The 23,477-nt window shown below is 42.0% G+C and overlaps 1 protein-coding gene across 1 annotated transcript in view; it reads left to right on the top strand.

Annotated features, from left to right (window-relative positions):
* Window positions 1–225: 225 nt before the first annotated feature.
* LOC126253372 (inactive selenide, water dikinase-like protein) overlaps window positions 226–23,477 on the top strand; it is a 77,957-nt gene continuing 54,705 nt past the window's right edge. The window contains exon 1 of the mRNA XM_049954653.1: window positions 226–1,588. Within this exon, the coding sequence (XP_049810610.1) occupies window positions 345–1,583 (1,239 nt within the window). The 5' untranslated portion in view covers window positions 226–344 and the 3' untranslated portion in view covers window positions 1,584–1,588. The remainder of the gene's footprint in view (window positions 1,589–23,477) is intronic.

Below are 23,477 nucleotides of genomic sequence, written 5' to 3'. Positions count from 1 at the left end.
CATTCACATGTTTATTTCTCAGTAACAGGTCTAAGTTACTTTATGTTGTTTGAAAACATTATTTCTCTTAAAAATATGTATATGAAGAATGTTTCAACTAACAATTAGGATTTTTGCTCTGAAAAATTTCTTTGCTATTTCATGTATCGAGAGCAAGGAAGTTCGGTGCAAAGACCCACCAATGGAATGCACCCTTCGTAATCCCGCCGACCAAGCGCTCGGAACAATAGAACGCCATCGTATCGCCATTTTGTAATCTGTCGAGAGGTTGGAGGCATTGAGCGTTTAGTTGTGTTGTGTAATATTTGATCATTTTTACCAACTTTTCTGCAAATTGCGGCAGTATGGCAGAACTTCAGGGGCCAGCAGTGTCGCAAGATGCGTTATCCGTAGCACAGTTGGAGTTAGGAGGTAATCCAAACGCATTTGCATTAAGGAGGCCTTTTGATCCTGTTGCACATGAGTTAGACGCTACTTTCCGTCTGACGCGTTTTGCTGATCTGAAAGGATGAGGGTGTAAAGCTCCTCAGGAGGTTCTGTGGAAACTCCTCGAGGGGCTCCAGCAAGACGATAACAATGCACAGGATGAACATGCACACTTCATGCATATGCATATTCCTCGTATTGGAATTGGTATGGATTCCTCCGTGACTCCACTGAGGCATGGAGGGCTGTGTCTTGTGCAAACAACAGATTTCTTTTATCCATTAGTTGACGATCCCTACATGATGGGTAAGATTGCTTGTGCCAATGTGTTGAGTGATCTTTACGCCATGGGTGTTACGGAATGCGACAACATGCTGATGTTACTTGGTGTGTCAACAAAAATGACTGAAAAGGAAAGGGATGTTGTTATTCCACTGATTATGAGAGGATTTAAGGATTCGGCGTGGGAGGCAGGCACCACCGTGACAGGAGGTCAAACTGTTGTGAATCCCTGGTGTACAATTGGAGGTGTAGCGACATCTGTGTGCCAACCAAATGAATATATTGTTCCTGATAATGCAGTTGTTGGAGATGTATTGGTTTTGACTAAGCCTTTAGGCACACAAGTAGCAGTTAATGCACATCAGTGGTTAGAGCAGCCAGAGAGATGGAACCGCATTAAACTTGTTGTGTCAGAGGATGATGTTAGAAAGGCCTATCAGAGATCGATGGATTCCATGGCAAGACTTAATCGTATAGCAGCTCGTTTGATGCACAAGTACAACGCACATGGTGCGACAGATGTTACAGGCTTTGGATTACTTGGTCACGCTCAAAATCTTGCTAGACATCAAAAGAATGAGGTGTCTTTTGTGATTCATAACTTACCAGTTATAGCTAAAATGGCAGCTGTTGCAAAAGCATGTGGTAATATGTTTCAACTTCTCCAAGGACATTCCCCTGAGACATCAGGGGGGTTGTTAATTTGCCTACCAAGAGAACAAGCAGCAGCATACTGTAAAGATATTGAGAAACAGGAAGGTTACCAGGCATGGATAATTGGTATAGTAGAGAAAGGGAATCGCTCTGCAAGAATAATTGACAAACCTCGTATCATTGAAGTTCCAGCAAAAGAAAAGGATGGAGAGTTGTGGTAATACAAGTAAGTTGTAATAATTTACTTTTCTGTATCTCATATTAAAGATGTTTAAGTTTCTGTATTGGCAGACTAAAATAGTATTACTCATTCAGATATCTATTGTGTGAAATGAGAATTGGAGAACTTATTTTATTTGCTGTAATGAAATCCTGCTTTATTTGCATAATGGTGACCTACTGGATGTAATAATGTTTTACTAAAACATGTATTTAAATGCACACTGTAGAATTACAGGATGTTTTTGACGTCAGCAGTTTGAGTTGTTTACTCATAGATTTTGTAATTGGTAAATGTTGCTTGACAGCTTGTTTACCACAAGTTCACTTTATTTTGCCTTTTCTGTATCTAGAGAAACTCATTTAGCTTATTGTTGTTGTTGCCAGTGTTACTTGAGTGTTTAATAATTAACATCTGTTAGCATATGTCAAAATATTCAGCATTTTAAAATCAGCTTTCTTTTCTGTAAAGGAACTTAAGATTTCATCTTCAAATTTATGTTTCATATTTACGTTAAAGCTCGCTTCAAAATATGGAGAAAACATTGACTATTTGCAAATCAGTTCAGCATCAAAGCTGCAATTTTCTGGGGGGGGGGGACGACGACGACACTAGATTTCCTGGGCTAGGATCTGTGGTGTAGCCTGGACTGAAACTGATGATTGTACCAGATTGAACTGTCTTTTTATGATCACACTGTTTATTGCACTTTTGCTTTTAAAAACTAAAACTGCAAGTAAAATTCATAAAACCTGTATTACATAGGTGACCAGTCTTGTATGGATATGTTGGCACATGTTATCTACTTTGTATTGTCCGTATTCTGTGAAAAGTGAGAGGAGTGGGCATGTATGTATATACTTGTTTCTATATGGGAGATATGAAGTTAAGGATATTAGCTCAGTAACTTATCAGTAAAAATGTTCAATTTAAACTCAATCTTATATTTGTACAGGTGAATTGCTTTCAGTGTATTGAAAGTGATTCCAATACGAGTCAGAATATTTCTCAGTCGACTCACCAGAGTTTCCCTGCAAAGCTAACAGTGCATCTAATTTAACACTCCCAACTCCTCATTCAATATTTTCGTGAATCTTGTGATGTCTGTATGTTGTAGTGTAGTAATGCTTATAGCTGAATTAGATTAAGCTGTATAATATAATGTGCAGCATGAAATGAAAAGTGATTCCTGACATTTAGTGTGGTAAAGGGGGAAGGTAGCATCATTGCAATATGTGTTGAGCAAACCAGACGGAAGTCACTGATGCCCCCAACCGAGTACTGTTTCCAGACAAAAGTGCCAACAGTATGGTTTACCAGTGGAATTTCTGGTGACATGGGGTTGGCCATAGTTATTCATCAGAACAACTATGCTATTACCCTCCTCTGAGTTACATATAAAGTCACAGGCTATTTGAACAACACTATAGGTGGTGGTCTTAACTGAGAAGCCGAAACAATGAGAACTCCTACTTCGTAGCTAATTGACCTCTTTTTGAAATGCAGTACAGCAGTCTCTCTTTGTAACATGGATTCAGCTACTTGACAGGTTTCTAATGGTAAGTGACACTGGATGTCGGTACACAGGTCATGCAATTTCAGTAAATTATGGGCATGTGGTTTGTGGGTGTGGAGCTGGCGGGTGATACTGTACCAAGTGGATTTCATTGTGTTCTGATCAGGTAAATTTGATGGCAAATTCTACACGACTTCACTATTATGCCCCTTAAACCACTGTAGCTTGGTCCTGATATTCGATGTGGACAGTTATCCTGCTGGAAGATGCCATCACTGTTGAAGAAATAAAGCATGAGGGAAAGCAGGCAGTCCACAAGGTAGACATGATCCACAGTGGCTATTGTGCGTTAGATTCCTATCATTGGCCCCATGGAAGTGCTGGTGAATGTGCACCATAGCATAATAGGGGTCAACAGAAACATCCGATCTCACGCGTCGGCTTTGACCCGTGACGTAAGGGTGTTGTGGTGTGTGATGTCATTACGGCGCGGAGTTTGGTTTGTGAGTGTGGCATGTTTGTAGATGTCGTGTTGTTTGTTGTGCCCTCTGGTGGTATGTTCATGATTTTCGTTTGTTTGGTGTGTTGGGCTCAGTTTGCTGTTGCTCAGTGGTGAGTGCTGCGTGCGTCTTTTTGAAGCGGAATTTGTATCAGTGAGTTAACGGTTTTGTGTGATGGTTAATGTAATGATGATTGCTGTACGTCGGGTGAGTTTGTTATTAAGTGTATTCGGTTGTGGTTTTTTGTTCAGGAATGGATATGAAAGACCAGATTAATAGTTCTCGGTTGAGGGCTATGATGGGGGGGACAGCTTTAGAGCTGATTAAATTCCTTCAGCTATTTGGCTTAATTGCCGAAGTCGTGAAGTGCGGTGTGTGCCGTGAACCAATGAAATTGGTTAAAGTTCCGGCCTCTCGGACCAGGGACGGTTACATGTGGCGCTGTCGCAAAGATGACATATGGCGTTCCATACGGCGTGGTACCTGGTTCGAGAAGTCTAGATTGGGCATGCGTGAGATTGTGCTTGTTACATATTATTTTTGTTATAGATCCCCACAGAGTTTTTGCGCGCATGAGACTGGTGTGAATGAGAGGACTGTTTTAGATTGGTATTCTTTTTGTCGTGAAGTGTGTTCAGAATTTATTAAGTACAGGGGTAAGTTGGGGGGGCATGGGGTGGTTGTGGAGGTGGACGAGTCACAGTTTGGGAAAAGGAAGTATGGGAGGGGGAAGTCTGTGGCTGGTCTTTGGGTGTGGGGGGGCTGTTGTTCCGGGGGGTGGGGGTTCCAAATGTGTTTTTAGGGTTGTGGAAGGGAGGTCGAAGGCTGAATTAGTGGGGTTAATTGAGGAATATATAGAGCCGGGGTCCACAATAGTGTCTGATGCTTTTTTTTCTTATAGGGGGTTGGGTGAGAGGGGATTTAATCATTTAGTAGTGAACCATAGTTTAGAGTTTAAGAATTATGATACAGGGGCTTGTACTAATACAATAGAGGGGATGTGGGGGGCGGTTAAGTCAGTTCTTGGGAGGGGGAAGAGGCGCTTTTTGTTGAGTTGTAGTGTGTGATTGAGATGTTTTTTATGTTGCATTTGGTTTTTGTTTGTGGGTTTTTTATTTTGGGGTTGTGGGGGGGGAGGGGGTTGAGGTGTGGGTGGGTTGGGTTTTTCTTTTGGTTCAGTATTTTTTCGTTGGTTTGTGTGTGTGTGTGTGTGTGTGTGTGTGTGTGTGTGTGTGTGTGTGTGTGTGCGCGTGTGTGTGTGGTGGCCAATCTAGTTTGTGGGGCTGGAACTTTCTTGTGGTAAGTTCCCTTTTTTTTGTTTTTGGCGTATGTGTTGTGTATTGGGGTATAGGAAGTGTTTCATTGAAATTTGTGGCTGTGAAGGTTGGTATTGGTATTTGTATTGGGAGATGTTTTTGAGTTACATAGGTCAAGGGTAATGGTCGATCGTAAGTTATGGGATTGGTAGCTGCTGTTGAGCTATATAGTTGGGGGGAAGTGTTCAATCTCAATGTTTGGTGGAGTATGTTGATTTTTGTAATGGGAGATGGGATCGGGAGTTGCTGTTGAGCTATATAGGTCAAGGGAAGTGTTCGATCCCAATTTATGGGATCGGGAGCTGCTGTAGATATATGTAGGTCAAGGGAAGTGTTTGTTCGCAATGTTTTGCGGTGTATTTTGATTTTTGTATTGGGAGATGGAATCGGGAGATGCTGTTGAGCTATATAGGTCAAGGGAAGTGTTCGATCCCAATTTATGGGATTGGGAGCTGCTGTTGATATATGTAGGTTAAGGGAAGTGTTTGTTCGCAATGTTTTGCGGTGTATTTTGATTTTTGTATTGGGAGATGGGATCGGGAGCTGCTGTTGAGCTATATAGGTCAAGGGAAGTGTTCGATCCCAATTTATGGGATCGGCAGCTACTGTAGATCTATATAGGTCAAGGGAAGTGTCCGATTCCAGATAATAATGTGTTTGTGGTATTTGGTGAGTTTTGTGATGTTGATTTTTTTCGTCGTCTTGCGTGGTTTTGTATGCCGGTGGGTGGTTAAATTTGTTTATATTTAGTTTTTCCCCACCCAAAACCCCCCAATTTCCCACGCTGGTCCCGTTAGAGTCATTAGGCTTTCTGTGAAACCTGTGTGTGTGTTGTTTTTCTATGTATTTTCGTCATTATGATACGTATGCAATGTTTTTATATCCGCCATATTGGAATTGTCGTTTATGGTCGTTTCCGCCATATTTGTGACGTCATGGGTCAAAGCCGACATGTGGGATCGGACGCTTCCGTATTTCCCATAATAGCGACTCCACTGAACAACCATCTGTGGTACAGTAGGTGTTTCAAGCTGCTGGTCACGTGGCCGACTGCAAATCTAGACATGATCATAACCTGGTGTCATAAGAAACTTGTTTCATGCAACCAGGCGACCCATTTCCTTTCATCCATGGGCCAATTTCTATGGTCCTTTATTCACTACAATCGCAAATGACAATGTCATTGGGTCAAGCTGGCAATGTGTAAGGTTAGTCAGGCATGAAGCCCCATGTTCAACATTGTGTATTCAATTGTCTTCACTGAAACGCTTCTGCCATCACAAACATTGTACTGTACAGATTGCTGTCTATCTTGCATTACGGTGTTGGCATACCTCTGACCTCCATGTTCTGTGATGTATGGAAGTGCAACACTTTGTCACCTACTCCTTGTTTCACTGCCCTAGAACCTCCTTCCATAAATGCTCATGACAGTATCGTGCAAACAGCCAACATCCAGCACTATTTCAAAGATGCCCTTTTGCTGGTGTAGGGCCACAACAGTCTGCCCATAATGAGTCACTTATATCAGTGGATTTCCCCATTTACAGCCTGTATCATTGCTAAACTTATTCCCCATTCGTTGCTACTCCAGTTGTTACTTTCATCTCACCAATTGCTTTCAATGCCACCAAACTGCATGTAATCATATTGTGGGTTGATGCTCATAATAGTTTGGTTCATCAGTATGCGTGGTCACAATTTAAGGTCCAGTATCCTTAAACGACCTTCTTGAAACTAGTGGATGTGATCCAAATTCAAAGAGCTGCAGCACTTTAAAATAAGTTAACCTTACAGTATAGAAAAGGAATACTGTGTTAAATTGTACACAAGTTGGAACATATTTTCACTACAGTTTAATTTTAAACTTGTTATGCGCAGTTTAACATTTTTTTTCTCATCAGTTATTGGAACTGAATTGTTGGGTGCAGCTGTGCTTTAATGATTGATGGCGAAACTGTGGGATTGAATTGGAATGTTTGAATTCTGCCCTTTCCAAACTAATTTTAAGGATTTCTTGCTAAATAAGTAATTTGAAGTGTTGTTAACATGCATAAAAATATTTATGTAGTACCAGTAGGGTGGCATCTACAGGACATTTGATAGATTTTCTGCTAATGTGTATAATAGAGCTACTGCTACTTGGTGGCAGCTCTTATTTCTTGCTGTTAAATTATTGCCTGTTCAATCATTTTTTTGTTAATATTGTTGTTCGACTCAGCAGTGTCATAGTAGGGTGCTGGCGAGTTGAAAAACATTTCAGATGGGATGTATTAATAAACTGGATTTTCAGTTGGAATGATTCACTACAACCAGTATGTCTTAAAATATAATGGCAGTACCATAAATATAATGGCAGTACTGTATTTTAATCCAGGTATCCTCTACAGTTTGCCGATTTCAGCACTGCAGTGGCTTTTACGTGGGTGCCGTAGTAGATGTCATCTACTTTAATAATTTGATTTTACTGCTTACATTAATATTCCAGGCAATAATGAAGACTGCTCTAACTTGTGTTTTGCTAATGACATAGTTGTCCGTGGTTTCAATTGGTATAGTGTAATTATTTGTCCATGAATCACTTTAAAAACCGTATTGGACATAAATTCTGAAAATATGTAATTACATTGAAAATATAAATTTGCTGTAATGACATCAGATGATTATTCTATTTGCCACAAATGTGTGTGTAATGAGTGTTGTCTTGTGTGCTGGTGCCCCCGCTCCTATCAGTTCATCCATATCCAACAAGATCTGGCTTGTGATGAAAAGCTAATCATTGGCATAGCGCAAGGTTTAGGAAGGAAGGTGACAGATTGTTTTGAAAGTCAGTGAAAGAATAAGACTGCAAAATATTTGTTGTGCTGACAGTCAGATCTGTTGTGTAGCCGGAGGTCCAAGACATCAGTGACAGTAATCTTTCCATATTACATTCACATCAACTGGACATGTGAATCTTGCCTTGTGATTGATGCAGACATTTTTAATTTCACGCAGAATAACTGTTGCCAATGTTTGCTCTCTTTTTATGGATATTGAAAATTGCCTGGTAAATTTACACACATTGTGTTATTAAATGGGTAAATATCCGATGTTTATTTTAGCCTGCATTATTTAAAATTGGTAAACCCCAATTGCTTAAAGAATCCAACTCACATATAAAAAAAAAAAAAAAAAAAAAAAAAAACTTCAAATGTCTGATTACTTTACAAATGAGTCCGTCACATATTTGTCGTTAAGTCTATAAGTGAGAAAAAGTTTAGAACAGGTTTTGAAATTATGCTTACAGTTCGTTGGAAGTTAGTTGGTTTTGTGTTCCACGGATCATTTGCACAGTAAATCGTAGTGGTGTAGAATCAGACATTTGGTATTCACATCACAAATTGTAAAGGTTGAAATTACGTGTAAATTCTGTTGGAAGTTGCTAATGCACTCATTCTGCACTGTCAGTTACCCTGCCTCAAGACACAGGCAGTTTCTAACGGTAATGCTTATTATATTAATCAGTATAACATAATATTATATGTCTTAATTCAGTGAATAATTGTGAAATATCGAAAAAACATTTATTTGCCTCTGGAAGTTGTTAGCTAAGCATCCTACAACTAGGTTTGGATTCCAGGATAGTCACCAAGTAATGTAGATGTCCTATATTATCTGTGTAAAATTTCAAAAGGCGGCGGGGGAGGTGTGTGTGTGTGTGTGTGTGTGTGTGTAGTGTAGTGTAGTGTAAATTTTATTGTCTTTCTGCTTGTATTCCTGTTGATGTAAAAATCATTACTGGTGATTGCCATGTGTGCTGCTATACCAACACTTAATGCTCCACCAAACATATGTTGCACATTTTTAAAAGCAGCATCACTGTTCTTGAACTTTGCTTGTCATTCATACTATTGATGATTTGTTCTGTTTTTCTGTGCCATTATACATTGGTTAACAATAAATTATGTAGATCACATGGAGTTGGTGTTCTGCAAATTAATTCTGCCATTGAATAAAATCTTCTCAGTTTTCAAGCCACATGAATGCCAATAAATTTCAATGGCTAGCTCTGACATCGTCGTCTGGAGTAAATCTACTCTGTCAGAACTGGCAATATTTCCTACTTATATACCTACCGTAACGACCGCTGGCACCAATCGGAGAGGGTCGAAATAACGTGTGAACAGAAGGAGAGTTGGGCAGTTACTAGCAGCTCCAGTCCGCTGTGGGGCCGAGTGATGTCAGGTGGCTCAAGGGGCCGGCACCACGTTTGAAACTGCCGTTCCCACCTCCCTACAAGCGTTAAGCAGCCACCGTTGCTTCCTTTCGACATCCAAAGTCCACCCCTCAGCTGCAGCTTAATGTGTACCCCTGGTATCTGTTGAAATTGTTGCTGTTCATTCTAATATCGGCCACCTCTTTTATAACTGAGTCCCAGCATGTTGACGCATGGGCCAAGACTCTTGTGTTCTCACACCTTATTTTGTGATCGTTTTTGACGCAGTGCTCAGCTATGGCTAAGTTGTTGAGCTCCCTTTGCTTAATATGTCACTTGTGCTTCGTACAATGCTCTGCAAGTGGGTGAATTGTCTGGCCCATGTACACAAAACATATTAAGCAAAGGGAGCTCAACCCAAGTTGGCCATAGCTGAGCATTGCCTCGAAAATGGTCACAAAATACAGTTCGAAGACACAATATTCTTGGCTCAACCGTCAGCATACTGGGACTCAGTTATAAAAGAGGCAGTTGAGATTTGAATGAACAGCAAAAATTTCAACAGAGACCAGGACTACACACTTAAGTGGGGGGTGGGCTTTGTATTTCGAAAGGAAGCAACAGCAGATGCTTAATGCTTGTAGGGAGGCGGGAGCGGCAGTTTCAAATGTAGTGCTGGTCCATTGCGCCATCTGACGTCACTCGGTCCCATGTTGGGTTGGAGCTGCCATGAGCTGCCCAACTCATCCTCCATGCATGCGTCATTTCAGCCCTCTCTTAATTGGTGCCAGTGGCCATAATCATAGGTATATAAGTGAGGAATAGTGCCAGTCCTGGCAGTCAGTAGTTTTACTCCTGATGACGATGGCAGAGCTAGCCATCGAAAGCTCGAGAATTTTATTGGAATTGATGCAGTTTGCAAATTGAAGATTTTATCCAGTCATGCCCCCGCGAAAGACTTGGAAGACATTCTGCCATTGGTGAAGCAAAGCTGATATGCTGCCAACCTACACACAATAGAGGTAGTGACCTTGTTTTCACTGCTCCTGTCGTAACTTTGGGCCACAAGTGTCAAGAGAGAATTCAATTTTAAAACAGTGAGATTTAGAGTGTACAGGATGGAGAAAAATTGTCACGAAATTTTAACCTGGATAGCTGATGCACAACATGCTCCGATTGGCTGTGGGATTGCCCTGTTGCTGGATGCTCTGGACAATGCATGACCGCGAATGCTTTGCCTGCCGGAGATCATGATGTATCCAAGGTGAGGGACGTTTGTATGTGTGAACTGACATCATAGTGCTGCCCACCAACCAACGAATGGCAACAGAGCAATCCCACAGTCAACTAGGCTGTGTGGTGTCAAGTTTCTGTAGTTTAAAAATGGTGCGTTGTCGACCTACACAACATTACTATTTTTGGTTCCTACTGGCTTCAGCTATCCAGATTTAATGTTTTGTGACACAATTTTTCTTCACCCTGTATAATAGACTGAAATTAAGTAGACGCTTTGTTGTAGAGATGGATTTGAATAAGTTCACTAAGGAATTAAATACAGTATTATGATGTAGAACTCCTGTTATCTGAAGAGTCAAAATATTTTTTCCTTCCCGAGCAGAATTTCCCTGTAGCGCATTAATAATTTTTTACTCCCCATTTTGTAGTAGAAATGGGCATGTCTTTGGAGTCTTTTTTTATGTATAAAATTTGTAACCCTTTTTCACTTGAATTGAGATGTTGTGTCGAGTTTGCAATCATCATTTGATCTTCTGATTGAATTGGGTGTAAAGATAAAGTTGTTCAATGTTTTGATCCTGCTCACACATTTCTATAAGCTCATCAAATGTCAGTTTCTGAGTGTGTGAATCCAGCAGTTCTTGAATGTCGTCACCAATCACTTCCAAATTTCTGGTAATATCGACCACTTCCTAGTCACATTATCAATTTAATCAGGATCTAGGTTTCAGTCGTGGCAAAAAAATACAGACAGATTTCTTCCAGGCACCATTTAAAGTACTTTGTGTGTGTGTGTGTGTGTGTGTGTGTGTGTGTGTGTGTGTGTGTTTGTGTTTGTGTTTGTTTGTTTGAAGTTTCATTCCAAAATGTCCAGTAATTCTCATGGTATGTGAAACATTAAATTGCTTCCAAAAGTCTTCAACATAGAGCTCATTTTGTCTCATAGTTACATGGAGATATGCAAATAACTGTCCTGTGTAGTAAACCTTAAATGTTTTAATGACACCTTAGTCCATCGATTGAAGCCAGCTGGTCATATTCAGTGGCAAAAATGCTGCTTTTCACAAGCACGTCAAATTAATTGGATTAAAAGGAGGATGATTTGGTGCATTGTCAATTAATAGCATCACTTTAAATGAGATTTGTTTTAATTGGCAATAATGGTATAGAGTGATGACCAAGCAAGTCAAAAATGGAATCTGTCACGGAAGCTCAAAATTTCTGTCAATCCAGCTTTAGATGTATTTTTAATGCATTTGGATTTTCTGATCACAAACTAAAAGTGATTTTAATTTACAGTCACAAGCTCCATTTGCAACTCTCAGTTGGTCTTGGACAGCTTCAAAACCTGGAAAGATATTCTCTTCATGCACGATAAGTTCTTTTAGGCACCTTCTTGTGGAACAGACCCGTTTCATCTACACTGAATATTGTTTGGCTTGAATAGCCGCTTTCTTCTATCATTACCTTGAGTTTCTCTGGAGAGAGCCACAGTCTCTTAATCAACACTGGCCACATGTATTTTAAGTTTAGAGAAGTTTCTTTTATAGGCTTAGAGTTTTGTGTTATTTTCAAAGTCTGTCTTTAGCTTCATCATTATTTGACATTAATGATATGAGATGCCAAGACCTTTTACGCGTGTACTGTAATTTTTTCTACTGATATCTCTAGGTACATGGTCCAAGACATGCTGATTTATTTATTTTTAAAATCCTCATAGAATTATTGAGTGAGGTAGAACAATGGCCTCACATTTAGGAGGATAACAGGTTCACATCCACATTAGAATTGCCTAAAACACTCTTTGTATTCAAAATGTGTAGGAAGTTAAATCATTTCATTATTATGTTAATGTTCACATCTCAACAAAAAATAATTTTTTGGAGCTGAGACTCCGCCGCATTTTTTAATAGTAAGTGTCTATATCGTCATTAGGAGTGCATTACAAAAAATTGAGCTTTTTATAGATGTTCAGTTAGTCAGTCCAGTGGCTGACATTTCATTATCTACACAAGTTACAGTCGGAACTTTCCCATCTTTAATCCTTTTGCTGCTACAGACGTGCTCTCTGCATTGAGGATTTTTTATATACCGGGTGATGCAGCTAAGTCATAACACCCCTTGTTTCTCCCCAACTGTAATAGATACAAAGATGCTGTTTGGACAGTGAATTGCAGGGACAGGGCTACTTGAATACATCACATTTCATGTTTGTGCTGTTTTTTATTACAGAGATACGAGGCCAACTTTAGTTTTTTAAATGGGAGCCTATGTTAAATTTTAGCGTAACATGATGGGCTTAAAAAATGGTTTCAAATATCTGTATATCATAATATTTAGGCAAATAGTTTTTGCGACCTTTCATGTTGTGTAGAGTACGTGAGTCCGTCCTTACACACACACACACACACACACACACACACACTCTTACCCGACAATAGTAATACATACTGTGATATTTTGCGCAAAAATTAACTGATGATTTCGCACAAATATTATTCAGTTGTTTGACAACTGTGATACCAAAATAGTAGACAATGTACAGTATTAAAATACTACAAGATGTTAATATGTTTTAAGTAACAGAAATACAAATGTAAATGAGGAGCAGCTTATAGGTCACAATTACTTCATACGTATTTATTTTTTATTTGAAAATATTTACTATTGATCACAATACAAAGCAAATACACACAAAGATGCAAAATACGTACTATACGTGATACAAAACTTTACTGAAGCATGTGCTCAAAATGTTTCCCCTCTGCTGCAGTGCACATTTGTAGTTGCCGTTCGAACGATTTGTGAATGGCTGCGAGGGTGTCACTTGAGATATCAGCACACGCTTCGATGATACATTGCTTCATGTCGTCAGGTGCAGTTGGTATTTGAGCATACAATTTGTTTGATTGCTCCCCACAGAAAAAATCAAGAGGGGTCAAATCAGGAGACTGGGCTGGCCACTTCACTTCACCACGCCATCCTATCAACAATCCAGGAACTTTTCATTTAACAGCTCTGTTGCCACACGAGAAGAGTGAGCAGAACAGCTCTCATGTTGGAACCACATGCACTGACTAGTAGTGGTACCTCTTCCAGCACAATGGGCAGATCCTCTCGCTGGAACTGTGCATAGCTATTGCTATTTAGTATACCCGGAATGACGTATGGCCGCACAATGACTTTTCCGATGATGCTGCACCACACGTTAACACTCCACGGTTGCTGATGCTGTACCTGTCGAAGCCAATGAGGGTTCTCTATTGACCAGTAATGCATATTATGCAAATTCACATTACCGTGGCTGGTGAAAGTCTCTTCATCAATAAAAAAAACTCCCATTGAAAAAATCGTTAGATCATCTCGTAGGCGCTGCAGAGGGAAGTGGCAAAATTCCTGGCGCCGTTCTAAATCCACACTGGAGAGTGCTTGATGTAATGAGAGGTGAAACGGGTGAAATCTATGCTGGTGCAATATGCGTAGAACACTTCTCTGACTTAACACCACATTCCGAGGCGATACTTCGTGACGAAACAGTAGGGTCGTTATGCGCCAATGCTAGAACGCTTTCTTCATGTACCTCGCCAGTTGTAGTTTCTGCCTTGTCCTCTGTATGGCGTTCCATGATCCCAATTCAAGTAGTTTCTTGCAAACATGTGGAAGAAGCTGGTGCATAGAATGCTCACGATCAGGATACCAGCTCTCCATATTGCTTTATTGCTCTAACAGCATTCCTTCTGCTTGTACCATACAGTAGAAGCATATCTAACTTTTCTTTGTTGGTATACATGTCTGCCCCAAGAAACTGACGGAAATGCACTGTCTCATTACCACAGTAGCACATTTATACCCTTCTCTCCAGCGAACTTGTGTGTCACCTTGTGGAATTATCGAGAAGCAGGAAAACAACGCCTTCCTTGTTAAGTTCCTCAGTGGTCAACAGGAAAGGTCGCATTGGACAACGCTGCTTCGAAGGACGAATACAATACAGGAACGTATCTGTGTCTCAAAACTATTTGCCAAAATATTATGATATATACATATTTGAAACTGTCTTTTTAAGCCCATCATGTTACGCTAAAATTTAACATAGGGTTCCATTTAAAAAACCAAATATGGCCTCTTATCTTTGTAATAAAAAATAACACAAACATGAACTGTGATGTATTCAAGTAGCCCCTGCCCCTGCCCCTGCAATTCACTGTCCAAACGGCATCTTCGTATCTATTACAATTATCGAGATACAAGGAGTGTTATGACTTAGCTGCCTCACCCTGTATAATACTGCTCGCCAAATGCTGGTGCTTGTGTTGACAGATGGCAATATGAAATACTTACCTTCATATTTTTCAAAAATTAATAGGTGAAAAAATTTGAATTTTTTTATCTTACGGTCTTATATCTTTGCTAGATAAGACTGAATTTCTTTCCATTATATGTCATAGTTACTGTGCAGGATTAAATAAAGTAAAACATTGCGCGAAATTTTAAGATCTTGCAGAGGTAAAAATGCATTCCTTAGACTTTTCCTGTGGTTGATTTTAATTTGCACATTGCAGTCAATGAAATGTAGGTAAAAGATGGAAAATTTTTTTGTATTGAGAGCAGAATTGAAATCTCATTTTGTTCTTGATTTAAGGGCTTTTATATTTGAAGGGTGGCCGCGAACAATTCACCTATTCACTTCCTTGCGCATAACAAATAGTGTCATAACAATCGTCATATCTCATACATGATTCAGGGTATCAAAATTAGATATTTTTGCAAATGATAGCACACAATGAGGCACGTACATTGTATGATAAATACTTGAAACTTTGTCGCTCTGTGGCAGCACTGAGTTTGTGGTTCAGGAAACATGCAGACATCTGTAGCACTGTAAGGAAAACCAAGTGGCACTCGTATATTTGTCCATAGCATCTGGGGGAATGATGTAGCAGGGCGTGTAACCATGCCCACGGAAGCCAAAGTGTTGAAAAGCCTCTTGGAGGCCTCAAGATTCTTTTGTGAAGCATGTTTCGAGCAAGGGCTTCCAAGCTATTGCGGAAACTATTTCCTTTCTTTGTGTGGCAGTCAACAGTCTTGAGTATACTTACTTCACTTCCATTCTTGTTTTGGCTGCCTTTGATGTTCACCGTATTATTTCACTAGTTTCTGCTGTATTTCATCATCATCGTCATTCATTTTCCCAATCGCTTTGTGGCTGAAACAGTTTTGTTCCTCCTCCTGGGTTTGACATCCATTTAAAAAAATTTTTTCTGTAGCATTGACCAACTGGAGAAGAATGCATTCGCTTAAAAGCCAACATGGCAGCCACTCCATTGTGGTGGGGTTGTTATGTATCCTTTTGGTAGAACCCCTGACAACACAGGGGTCATACCTGATGACTGAGCTGCTAATGCCATACTTGGGTCAAAGAGTTAATGTCCATTTTATTGGGGAATCAGGACTCCCAGCAACAGCTCATGCTGTATTATCTTTGCTGTGACTAGGTGGTGAGCCTTTGCTGTGGCTAGGTGGTGACTGGGGAGAACCTTCGATCAGAGTAAGTGGCATCAGGACAGGTGTTTTGGGCTAAAACATATTGAATTGAACGAATGCAATTCTGCTATCTCAGCAAACATATCTAAGAAAGAAAAGAAAAGAAACACACAGTGCGAGGTATGTTGTGTGGGAAGGCACACACATCTGGAAACGCACAGCTCGGGCACTGGAGTGTGTCGAAGCCTGAGGCTGAACTGTAGTGACTGTGTGTTCTGATTTGTTTGGGTTTCTGAATACAGAAGATATGTAACCCTTTTGCCATCTGTATATTGCAGATGGATGACCTGAGCCTGACAACATTCCTATGCATGTGCTACATTCCTCCACACAGTTCTTGTATGGACTTCTGGCACAGTAATGTTGATGATAGCAGTGCAACATGTACCAGTTCACTGCAGAAATGTGTATGGCAAAGCAGATGGCAATGAGAGAGCTGCGGCAAGGTCATATGCAGAGTATTTTCCAGGCAGATGTAACCATCATTCCATGTCTGTGGCCATTCATAGATGCCTCAGAGGAGTGGAGAAGTTGCATGTAGTTGTTTTCTGCCTGAGGTTTGTCCATTGTACAGTAAAGTAGTAGCACTTCATGCTTGGTACTTGCAAATACTATCCCCAGGCTACTGTTTGCCCTCTGTTAACTGCCAAAATGTTATCTACATCTATACTCCGCGAGCCACCTTACGGTGTGTGGCGGAGGGTACTTATTGTACCACTATCTGATCCCCCCTTCCCTGTTCCATTCACGAATTGTGCGTGGGAAGAACGACTGCTTGTAAGTCTCCGTATTTGCTCTAATTTCTCGGATCTTTTCGTTGTGATCATTACGCGAGATATATGTGGGCGGTAGTAATATGTTGCCCATCTCTTCCCGGAATGTGCTCTCTCGTAATTTCGATAATAAACCTCTCCGTATTGCGTAACGCCTTTCTTGAAGTGTCCGCCACTGGAGCTTGTTCAGCATCTCCGTAACGCTCTCGCGCTGACTAAATGTCCCCATGACGAATCGCGCTGCTTTTCGCTGGCTCATGTCTATCTCTTCTATTAATCCAACCTGGTAAGGGTCCCATACTGATGAGCAATACTCAAGAATCGGACGAACAAGCGTTTTTTAAGCTACTTCTTTCGTCGATGAGTCACATTTTCTTAGAATTATTCCTATGAATCTCAACCTGGCGCCTGCTTTTCCCACTATTTGTTTTATGTGATCATTCCACTTCAGATCGCTCCGGATAGTAACTCCTAAGTATTTTACGGTCGTTACCGCTTCCAATGATTTACCACCTATGGCATAATCGTACTGGAATGGATTTCTGCCCCTATGTATGCGCATTATATTACATTTATCTACGTTTAGGGAAAGCTGCCAGCTGTCGCACCATTCATTAATCCTCTGCAGGTCTTCCTGGAGTACGTACGAGTCTTCTGATGTTGCTACTTTCTTGTAGACAACCGTGTCATCTGCAAATAGCCTCACGGAGCTACCGATGTTGTCAACTAAGTCATTTATGTATATTGTAAACAATAAAGGTCCTATCACGCTTCCTTGCGGTACTCCCGAAATTACCTCTACATCTGCAGATTTTGAACCGTTAAGAATGACATGTTGTGTTCTTTCTTCTAGGAAATCCTGAATCCAATCACAAACCTGGTCCGATATTCCGTAAGCTCGTATTTTTTTCACTAAACGTAAGTGCGGAACCGTATCAAATGCCTTCCTGAAGTCCAGGAATACGGCATCAATCTGCTCGCCAGTGTCTACGGCACTGTGAATTTCTTGGACAAATAGGGCGAGCTGAGTTTCACATGATCTCTGTTTGCGGAATCCATGTTGGTTATGATGAAGGAGATTTGTATTATCTAAGAACGTCATAATACGAGAACATAAAACATGTTCCATTATTCTACAACAGATTGACGTAAGTGAAATAGGCCTATAATTATTCGCATCTGATTTATGACCCTTCTTGAAAATGGGAACGACCTGCGCTTTCTTCCAGTCGCTAGGTACTTTACGTTCTTCCAGAGATCTACGATAAATTGCTGATAGAAAGGGGGCAAGTTCTTTAGCATAATCACTGTAGAATCTTACAGGTATCTCGTCTGGTCCGGATGCTTTTCCGCTACTAAGTGATAGCAGTTGTTTTTCAATTCCGATATCGTTTATTTCAATATTTTCCATTTTGGCGTCCGTGCGACGGCTGAAGTCAGGGACCATGTTACGATTTTCCGCAGTGAAACAGTTTCGGAACACTGAATTCAGTATTTCTGCCTTTCTTCGGTCGTCCTCTGTTTCGGTGCCATCGTGGTCAACGAGTGACTGAATAGGGGATTTAGATCCGCTTACCGATTTTACATATGACCAAAACTTTTTAGGGTTCTTGATTAGATTGTTTGCCAATGTTTTATGTTCGAATTCGTTGAATGCTTCTCTCATTGCTCTCTTTACGCTCTTTTTCGCTTCATTCAGCTTTTCCTTATCAGCTATGATTCGACTACTCTTAAACCTATGATGAAGCTTTCTTTGTTTCCGTAGTACCTTTCGTACATGATTGTTATACCACGGTGGATCTTTCCCCTCGCTTTGGACCTTAGTCGGTACGAACTTATCTAAGGCGTACTGGACGATGTTTCTGAATTTTTTCCATTTTTGTTCCACATCCTCTTCCTCAGAAATGAACGTTTGATGGTGGTCACTCAGATATTCTGCGATTTGTGCCCTATCACTCTTGTTAAGCAAATATATTTTCCTTCCTTTCTTGGCATTTCTTATTACACTTGTAGTCATTGATGCAACCACTGACTTATGATCACTGATACCCTCTTCTACATTCACGGAGTCGAAAAGTTCCGGTCTATTTGTTGCTATGAGGTCTAAAACGTTAGCTTCACGAGTTGGTTCTCTAACTATCTGCTCGAAGTAATTCTCGGACAAGGCAGTCAGGATAATGTCACAAGAGTCTCTGTCCCTGGCTCCAGTTCTGATTGTGTGACTATCCCATTCTATACCTGGTAGATTGAAGTCTCCCCCTATTACAATAGTATGATCACGAAACTTCTTCACGACGTTCTGCAGGTTCTCTCTGAGGCGCTCAACTACTACGGTTGCTGATGCAGGTGGTCTATAGAAGCATCCGACTATCATATCTGACCCACCTTTGATACTTAACTTAACCCAGATTATTTCACATTCGCATTCGCTAATAACTTCACTGGATATTATTGAATTCTTTACTGCTATAAATACTCCTCCACCATTGGCGTTTATCCTATCCTTGCGGTATATATTCCATTCTGTGTCTAGGATTTCGTTACTGTTCACTTCCGGTTTTAACCAACTTTCCGTTCCTAATACTATATGCGCACTATTTCCTTCAATAAGCGATACTAATTCAGGAACCTTGCCCTGGATACTCCTGCAGTTTACCAATATTACGTTAACTTTTCCTGTTTTTGGTCTCTGAGGACGGACGTTCTTTATCAACGATGCTGATGTTCTCTCTGGTAAGCCGTCAGGTATTTTATCGTTTCGCCCAAGGGGGGGTCCCTCTAACCTAAAAAATCCCCGTGTGCACGCCACACGTACTCTGCTACCCTAGTTGCTGCTTCCGGTGTGTAGTGCACGCCTGACCTGTCTAGGGGGCCCTACAGTTCTCCACCCAATAACGGAGGTCGATGAATTTGCAACCATTATAGTCGCAGAGTCGTCTGAGCCTCTGGTTTAGACCCTCCACACGGCTCCAAACCAGAGGACCGCGATCGACTCTGGGCACTATGCTGCAGATATTAAGCTCAGCTTGCACTCCGCGTGCGATGCTGGTTGTCTTCACCAAATCAGCCAGCCGCCGGAAGGAACCAAGGATGGCCTCAGAACCCAAGCGGCAGGCGTCATTCGTTCCGACATGTGCTACTATCTGCAGCCGGTCACACCCAGTGCGTTCAATAGCTGCCGGAAGGGCCTCCTCCACATTACGGACGAGACCCCCCGGCAAGCACACCGAGTGCACACTGGCATTCTTCCCCGACCTACCCGCTATTTTCCTGAGGGGCTCCATAACCCGCCTAACGTTGGAGCTCCCTATAACTAATAGGCCCGCCCTCTGTGACTGTCGGGACCTTGCCGGAGAATCGGCCACTGGCCCAACAGGCGAGACATCCTGTGGTGGCTCGGAAACGATGTCATCACCACTAGGAATCACCCCGTACCTGTTGGAAAGGGGTAAGGCAGCTGCCACGCGGCCAGATCCCACCTTCGCCTTTCGGCCAGGCACACGCGAGCCCACCACTGTCCGCCATTCACCCTGGAGTGATGGCTGACCGGTAAGATGCTCACTGCCGGAAGACGCAGCGACATCAGGGGTTCCATGTGATTCCAAGGCCACCGAAGTAGGCATAGGTCTCACCACAGTTGCCCCAACGCCACTACGAGCCGACGCCTGCGCCTCGAGCTCGATGAGCCTAACAGACAAAGCCTCCACCTGCCCCCGAAGAGTGGCCAATTCTCCTTGCGTCCGCTCACAACAACCACAGTCCCTACACATGACTATGTTTACCCTACTCTATACGGTGACAAATTCCCAAGATAATCTTCTGATGAGCTACTCTGATAATCAAGAAACACTCACTGAAATACGAGACGCGAAAACTACGCTAGGTTTTCCCAGAAAAACTATTTAAAAGCTAAGCGCAGCAAATAAGTACAGGGTGGAGTTTGCACAGAGGTACAATGCCTACTCCAGCCACAGTTCCCGAGCTTCGGATGAATGCACGTTTACTAGAGATGACATATGAAGATGATTACCTGACATTGCCAGCTTCATTGGAAATGCTCTCAGAATCTAAATACAGTTCTTACTACACAGTGTGTATTTTTGTGTAATCTGGGCGAATAAAGTTCTGTAATGACAGCTGTGTTTATGGCATTTTAAACTTGGACAACATGTGTTTGTGCAGACACAAATTCTCATGTTCAGATGATTCAAAATTACCAACACAGGATTGGTATTAACGTTGGGGAAGGCATAATTGGTGACCCTATCATTGGGCCATATCTACTGCTAGACGGACTAACCTCACATTTATTAGAGATGTTTTGCCTACACTAATGCGTTTAGTGCCACTAGATGTTCTGAGACACATGAGACAGAAACACAATGGATCTCCAGCACACTTTGATGTCGATATCTGAAATCACCTCAATGTTGCATATCCCAGTCGATGGATTGGTAGAGGTGGACCACGCTCATCGGATCTGACACCTCTCGCCTACTTTCTGTGAAATAGCATGAAGTGTGTTGCGTATGGCACACTTGTAATGTCAGCAGAGGACCTTATTGTTTGTCCACAGAGTGATTGAAATGTTTCAGAGACAACTGCACATATTTGCTCATGTGCGTGAGGTTAAGACCACTGATACAGGCTTTGCATTGACGTAGGAGGCATGCTGTTTGAAGCCTGTTTGTAATGGAGACAGAGCGATAGGCTGCTCATGTTGGTTTATCGACTTAATGTGGAATTCACATGCCTCTCAGACTGCCACACTCTCCAGTGCCGTAGTTCTTTGTCTCTGGAGATGGGTTCCTTCTTGAAAACCGGTCAGTGTGTGTTCCTGCACAGCATACTTAAGCATTGTCTGTATCGCCACAGATAAAACTCACTTCGCTGATACCATTACCCAACACTTTGTGGGTACCGTGCATTGAGTCGCAATCTTACTGGCCCTAAGAGGATTATTGCTGGGGCTTGTATGTTGTTCCGTAAAGATGTCAGTGAGTGGATTCCCCTCCATACCATGTTGGAAGCAGTAGCAGTTAAAGTGCAAATTGCCACAGTGATCATCATTTGTGACATTTATTTATCTCCCTTGAAGTGACCAACTGCTCTCCCCCATTTCTCTCCTACTTGGGGATTTCAGAATGCACAATCCCTGTGGGGAAGTAATACTTAATCTGGTAGGGGTCTTCTGATTGACCAGTTTCTTTCTGATATCTCTCTGTGTCTCCTCAACGACTGTACTCGTACCCACTTTAGTGCCACTCGTATGACCTTTTCAGTTATTGGCCTTTCAGTCTGTTCCCCCAGTCTCATGACTTCGCTACATTGGTTACTCCAGATGGTATTTGTGACAGAGACCACTTTTCTGCCCCACCAGGGGGCTTGCCACTCTCTGGTGGGTTTGTGCCTGGCTACCACGGGCCCCCAGCCTTTGCAGCATTTTTTACCTTCCATGCTACATGTCTATCCTCTTGCTATTCTTTTTCCCCTCCCTTAGGGAACATATCTGGGATGTTATTGGGAATGTTCTGCATTGTGTGTTGCTGATGTAAGAACAGTCTCGCTTTGTTTTGTGCTCCCTTTTCTTTTCTTTGTTTCCCTTTTCCTCTCGTTCCTCCGCTTCGGCATTTGAGGTTCCTCTTTTTCTTCTTCCTCCCTGTGTGCTCCTGAAGGCCGGCCCATGGTGACTGGGTAACGCATAATTCCCAGCCCCGGGTTGACGGGTAGGGTTTCCATGTACCTCCTGGTACAGGCCAGGCCCAGGGAGAGGTGATTGCCTGAGCTGCAATCTCCCCAAATTGCTGATTGGTCCCTCTGTCAGGTGTTTGGGAGTTGTGACCTGAGGTGTGAACAGTCAGCTAAGATGGGTGTGCCCCCTTGTGAAGGGAGCCTACAGTTGGAAGGAGCACACTGTCGGAGACGCTGGCAATCATGGGAGATTTTCTCACAATGAGTCAATCATCTTCCCAATCAACGTCCATGAAACGTAAATGTACTGAGGATAGTGATTCAAAGGCACTTCCTGCTGCACTATGGTTCCTCATGGTCTCACGTACTGAAGACAGTCCTTCGCCACGGTCAATCCATTCATTATTCAGGAACATGTTGATGCAATTGTCGGCCCTGTGAAATCCTGCTCTCATTTACAGAGTGGTACTTTGCTTTTGGATACTACTTCTGATTCTCAAGCACAAGAACTGCTTGCTGCCTTACTTCTCCATGGCTACCATGTTTGTGTCGAGGCCTATAGAACTTTGAATTCTTCCTGCGGAATAATTTACACCAGGCTGCTCGACGGTCTGAGGCCAAAATCCAATCTTACCTCTCTGTTCAGGGTGTCATTGCTGTCCATCGTGTAATGAAAAATGTAGATTCCTCCTTAGTGCCCACCCCCACTTTTTTCCGCAGCCAAATGTGTAACCTGTGGTAGGGATGCAAACGAGAGCGATTGTCTGCCTCCGCCTCCCCTCTGTATCAACTGCAATGTTGACCATGCCACCTCCTCTCAGGATTGTCCCTTGTATCTTGATGAGCACGCTGTCCAAGAGTTCCGGGTGAAGGAAAAAGTACCTTACCCAGTCGCTCGCAAGTTACTGGCTAGTTGCAAACCCTGTGTTCTCCCGTCTGGCACCTATAGTTCTGTTCTTGTTACCCCTCGCTCCATGAAGGACATGGCCACACAGAGATGCAAACACAAATTCAGCTCTGAGGTTGTGAAATTGCCCAGAGTCAAGGTACCATCGCAGTCCCCCTTACAGCTGTGCAACACACTGTCAAACTCTCGCCTCTAGGGACGAAGCCACCAGCTACAC

This window comes from Schistocerca nitens, chromosome 4 (genome assembly GCF_023898315.1).
Source record: "Schistocerca nitens isolate TAMUIC-IGC-003100 chromosome 4, iqSchNite1.1, whole genome shotgun sequence".
In the NCBI taxonomy this organism is placed as follows: Eukaryota; Metazoa; Arthropoda; class Insecta; order Orthoptera; family Acrididae; genus Schistocerca; species Schistocerca nitens.
The sequence above is the reverse complement of the archived record's forward strand: the minus strand, read 5'-3'. Positions and strand labels throughout refer to the sequence as shown.